At 39.4% G+C, this 6,000-nt stretch overlaps 1 protein-coding gene across 15 annotated transcripts in view; it reads right to left on the bottom strand.

The window, feature by feature from the left end:
- Nucleotides 1-3,836: 3,836 nt before the first annotated feature.
- Nucleotides 3,837-6,000, bottom strand: part of NXPE3 (neurexophilin and PC-esterase domain family member 3) — a 43,848-nt gene continuing 41,684 nt past the window's right edge. For all 15 annotated transcript variants that reach the window (XM_078352255.1, XM_078352252.1, XM_035274293.3 and 12 more), the window contains one exon: nucleotides 3,837-5,250. In XM_078352255.1, coding sequence (XP_078208381.1) covers nucleotides 4,700-5,250 — 551 coding nt within the window. In that variant the 3' untranslated portion in view covers nucleotides 3,837-4,699. The remainder of the gene's footprint in view (nucleotides 5,251-6,000) is intronic.

Genomic DNA, 6,000 nt, shown 5'->3' with positions numbered 1-6,000 from the left:
TGTATTTTTAGTGGAGACGGGTTTTCACCATGTTGGTCAAGCTGGTCTCAACCTCCTGACCTCAGGTGATCCACCCACCTCGGCCTCCCAAAGTGCTGGGATTACAGGCGTGAGCCACCACACCCAGCCCACTCTTTTTTAAAAAGTTAAAATGCAAAAGCACTTATAAGAGACAAGTTAGATTAAAGTTGGTGGAGTACAAGTTGTGCTCTCCTAGCTTCTGTGTCCTTTAAACTCCTGCCCTCAACCATCCTCTTATCTTCCACCACCTCCAGTCTCCTAGGATTCCCAGGTCCCCTTAGAACTCAGGGGCTGTGGTCTCACCTTCCAAGTGAAAAACTAACAACTTCAAAATTTTATTTATTGCACATTGAGGTATCAAGAATCCTAAGTACACTGATAATACATTGTAGACATACACCAGGTTGGAGAATGCTTAACACAAGAAAATAAATACACTTAAGGTGGAATTTCTAGCATTAGTGACTAGCTGACATTAAAAAGCTGAATTTACCCAGAACCCACAAAGATAATGCTGAGCATTTTTTTGTGAGGTTGGGAACACTTAGTTCTGTTGTTTCCCTTGGGTGTTTATTTCCCTGTACCTTTCTCAGTGATCACTATTTGAACAGGGTCCAGAAACACTAATTTCTGGCACGTAACACATGAATATGTAAAGGCTTACCATATTTATTCTTGTCAAGTACCCTGATTGACCAATCTGCAAACTTTCAGGCTGATAAATGTGAAACTGGATTGATTCAGTTATTAAACCAGTCGATCAAGTTTCAATCTGAAACTTAAGAATTATATCCAGCAAGTGTCTGTTAAGTGGTCGTAATTAAAATGATAGTTGTTCAGAATGGCAAAGTGAATGATATGGGAACATCAAAGGACTGTTTACATTCCCTAAAGATTACTTTTAGCAGGATAATTCTATAAAATGTAATTTGTGTAGAAAGGTTTTATTATGAGTTCTGTCTGTCACAAATAGCATCAAATCAATCATCTCAGTTCTGGAATACGAGATTCACTGGGTTAAATTAATACTGTCATTGCAAAATAGAAATTCATATTTTTCAACCACTGAAATTGTGTATAAACCACGGTTTTGATATTGTAAACCTAAATGTCCAACCATAACGACCAACTTACCTAATAATGAAAACTCCAGTAGCAGAACTATTAAGCAGACGTATATAACTTATGAAGACTATTTAACATAGAAAATATTTATATGTAAAAAACACAGATCCAAATTACATATTCTCTATAACTATATGGTTAAAAAACCTACAAGAAAATGTAACCCAATACTCCTGTTCATTGTGTTCAGATGACAGAATTATGGATTTTGTCTGTATATTTTTCTTCTAGATTTTATAGTTAATATTCACAACCCTGTGGCACTAGCCTAAAACAAACTTTTCAGAAGAAACTAAATTATTCCATCTATTATTCTGGGGAAGGTTTAGGTGATACTGAAATCTTTATCAAAATTTCCACACCAGAGTGAAGAAAGACAAATTAGATGTGGAATGAAAGTTGTTCGCACTGGTAAGTGAGAAGTAAATGAGAACACATGGACACATAAAGGGGAACACACACTGGGGCCTGTCGGACGGTGGGGAGGAGGAGGAGGAAGAGGATCAGAAAATCACTCATTAATACCTGGGTGATGAAATCATCTGTACAACAAACCCCCATGACATGTTTACCTATGAAACAAGCCAGCACAGGTACCCCTGAACTTAAAAGTTGTTAAAAAAAAATGTTTTTAAGAGAGATAAAAGTGACTAAGAATACCTGAAGAAGCTGTGCCACCAAATCTTTAAGAGCTATGTCACCAAATCAAAAAATAACAGAAATGAGACAACGTCCTAAGAAATCATTTGCACAATCAAGTAGCATCATTCCAAACTACTGGAGAAGCAATGCCCTCTTTCCTTTTAAAATGCTTCTGGGAAAATTACTCCTCAGCCTCCTTTATAAAATCCTTGAGGAAATGTCTGTTAAGTTATTTCATGAAAAGAAATCCTCTCAGCTGGGCACAGTGGCTCGCACCTATAATCCCAGCACTTTGGGAAGTCAAGGTGAGTGAACTGCTTGAGCCCAGGGGTTTAAGACCAGCCTGGACAACATGGCAAAACCTAGTCTCTATCAAAAAATACAAAAATTAGGTGGGCATGGTGGTGCACCCCTGTAGTCCCAGCTAGTCAGGAGGCTGAAATGGAAGGATTGCTTGAGCCCAGGAAGTCAAGGCTGCATTGAGCCATGATCATGCCACTGCACTCCAGCCTGGGCAAAAGAGCAAGACCCTGTTTCAAAAATAAATAAATAAATACCTTTCTTTACAAAAGTCTCACAAGTTTAGCTGAAAAGGGATATGGGCTGTCACACACCTTATTTCAAATCCAAACTCAAGTTCCTCATGTATAAAATGGAGCTAATATCACCTACACTACTGGATCATGAACAGAATTAAATTATTGGTAAAACCCCTAAAATAAACAAGCCATGTTTATTCCCTCATTGTCTTACCTCTTACTGTTTCTCTAAATGTGGAATACCATCAGAATCACTGAGCACTTGCCACAAAGGTTGGTTCCATAAATCCCAGAGGCATCATGATCCCGCTTTTTTGTTTGTTTAGAGACACGGTCTCGCCCTATTGCCCAGACTGGAGAACAGTGGAACAATCAAGGCTCACTACAACCTCTGCAACCTTCTGCCTTCTGGGCTCACACAGTCCTCCCACCTCAGCTTCCTAAGTAGCTGGGACTACAGGTGGGTGCCACCACACCCAGCTAGTTTTTGTGTTTTTTGTAGAGATGGGGTTTCACCATGTCACCTAGGCTGGTCTTGAACTTCCAGGCTCAAGCAATCAGTCCACCTTGGTCTTCTAAAGTGCTGGGATTACAGATGTGAGCCACCATGCCTGGCCTTAATTCTTTTATTATTTAAGAAAATTTTTTAGAGACAAGGTCTTGTTCTATTGCCCACGTTGGAGTGTAGTGGTGCAATCATAGCTCACTGCAGCCTCAAACTACTGGGCTCAATCAATCATCCTGCCTTAGCCTCCCTCGTTGCTGGGACTGTAGGCCCATGCCTGGCTAAATTATTATTTTTTGTGGAGACCAGGGTTGTTACCCAGGTTGGTCTCAAACTCCCAGCCTCAAGCAATCCTCCTGCCTGGCCTCCCAAAGTGCTGGGATTACAGGTTTAAACTACCACACCCCACCATGACTCTTAATTCTGCATTTTTGTCAGTTATTACAAGTGATCCTTAGGTAGTGTAAAGCTTAAGGGCCATTAAAATTAAGCTATTTTAATATATTTTACTACCTCATCAGACTCAGAAACAATTAAAAAACTTGAAGGTGTTCCTCAAGGATAGGAAAGTAAGATCGGGGGCCCTCTGTTTTAATTAAAAACCCAAGTTATTTGACCCATTCTTCTAAGGGTACATATTTTTCATACTTCAAGCATCTGTCTTCCTCTCTAAAGCCTCCCTAGTTTCTTCACATGTCCACTTAGGAGAGACTTAAACTAAACTACAATCTATCACAGCTCAAAAAGAAAAAAGTACTTACTAAATGAAACCAAATTAACTAAACTCATTTAAAATAATGAATAATCCTCTTATTCTTAGATAGCCAGTAGGAATAGCAGTTTCTTCAACCATGAGAGAATGGGTGTACCTTACGTCCAAATCAAGAAATAACAACAACAAAAAAAAATCAAGAAATAGCAAAATATTTTGTTAATTTCTAACTAGATTTTAACTTCTAATTTTGGTAAGTAGTTCAAAATAACAACAAGAAAAACACCTGAAATTGGTGGGAAAAACTTTCACAGCTTTATAATACAATAGCATTCATTACATAAAAGGCAATTCTTAAAACCCTCAAATTTCAGAACATAAAAATAAATTTCTGTTTACAGATTTCCCCTTCCAGTTCTAAAAGTAGTTATTCTAGAGTAAGTATTCAACACATAAAATTTAGCTGGATCAAATAAAAAACAATCACCAAATGCAAATATTAATTCCAAACACAGATTTTATATGTACTGCTTTCATGTTTCCCTTCTGCTTTTCTAGATAAAAGCAGGAAATTGTAAATATTCTCACTATAAAATTCGAACCAAGCACACTGGCCTTTTCAAGTAATTCAGAAAAGGTAGATCATCAAGAGAAACTCCTGAGACACAGCAGTCTTCAGTGCATTCACAAGAGCCTCTGGCTATAAGCTTTCTGCGATTGACCCCCAGAAGACGGACTACTCGTGCTATTCATGCAGATGCACTCAATTCCCTTTACCAGATAAGCTACAAACACTCTAGTACCATTGTCCCTTCCATCAGAACCTGTTTCAGTCTTTAGCAAAGTAATCACCCCTCCCAGGAGAAGCTAATTCAAATACACTCATTAGCATCTTTGGTTACAAGAGCAATATAGTGTATAGATGCTGTTAATGAGTTCTACCATGGCTAAGTCAAGATTGGATAAAATCCTATAGGTAGATATAAATGAAACCTGCATTTTCTAAGCTCCTTGTAAGCTATCATATAAAGTCCAGCTCTTTTTGAAATTTTATACTTATTAATGGCAGTCATCTCTCACTGGGGCCACTTTCTGTAGCTCAGGTCAATTGAGAAGGTCGTTGAATATGATTCCTCCAGTCCCTTCAAGGATAGACTAGGTCTCCAAGGGGCACACAAAGGACAAGAACATGTCCAGCTGGTTCTTCACAATAACTTCATCAGGATGCAGCTTGTGTGGTAGATAATGGGCCAGGGTCATCTCCCAGGCATCCACAAGATATACTCCAACCCCTGAGAACATCCTCCGAAGAATGGTGTCCAGCTGAAAGTTGTACCAGTCGCTGTTGAAAAGGCTCACCTCAGGTCCCAGCTCTTGGGCGTTGGCCGTCCGGATGACCACCACGGTCTTTGGGCTTCGATCGAGGAGCCGAACCACTGCTCGACGGATGTTCCTGAGCCGCCGGATATACACTTCCAAGGGGAAGGTGCTGAAGTGAGACCATACAGCTATGGCGACCACTGTGTTCTTCCCTCCCACAATGCCATTCAGCTCATTCGCCACATAACGGAGCTCACTGCTGAAGACGGTGGTGAAGCGGATGGGGGGACCATGGCAGCGGTATTTGAGCAGGATGTTGTGCTTCTGGTCCACTGCCAGGAAGGGGCCCACATTCTTAGGACTACCCAAGTTAAACTCCACTAAATCTGAAACAAGGAAAACTCAAGTTCATAAAAACATTCGCACCAAGCACATATATTTTGATTATACCTTATTAAGTGGCTTCAAATAATAAGCTTTCTTAAAAAAGTACAACGAAAAGGTACAATATAAATGTAAAGAGAATACCTATTTCACCGTTTTCTGCCCCCTTCTGTATATCAATGGGCCTTTATTCTAGCATATTTATTACTTAAATTATTCCACAAACATAACATTCATTATAAACAACACCATCAGTTACAGATTCTACATGTGTCTATGCATAAAAAACAAAACAACCCCTTTTTCTCTAATTATTAGGCCAAGAAATGTTGCTATTTATATTGATCATTCCGATTTTTTTATCTAAAGTTTTTTTTTAAACTTTTATTTTAGGTTTGGGGGTGAGTGTAAAGGTTTGTTACATAGGAAAACATGTCACATTTTATTTCATCACCCAGGTTTTCAGCCCAGTACAAAATAGTTATCTTTTCTGCTCCTCTCCTTCCTCCCACTATCCCTCTTCAAGTAGACCCAGTGTCTGCTGCTTTCTTCTGTGTATGTGTTCTTAGGTTCTTATCATTTATCTCCCACTTGTAAGTGAGAACATGTGGTGTTTTCTGTGTTAGTATGCTAAGGATAATGGCCTCCAGCTCCATCCATGTTCCCACAAAAGACATGCACAATCTCAGCAGGGTGGAGGGGGATCACCCGAGGTCAGGAGTTCAAGACCAGCCTGACCAACGTGGAGAAAC

Source organism: Callithrix jacchus, chromosome 15, assembly GCF_049354715.1.
Source record: "Callithrix jacchus isolate 240 chromosome 15, calJac240_pri, whole genome shotgun sequence".
NCBI lineage: Eukaryota > Metazoa > Chordata > Mammalia > Primates > Cebidae > Callithrix > Callithrix jacchus.
Note: the sequence above shows the minus strand (reverse complement) of the source record. Positions and strands in the feature narration are given on the sequence as shown.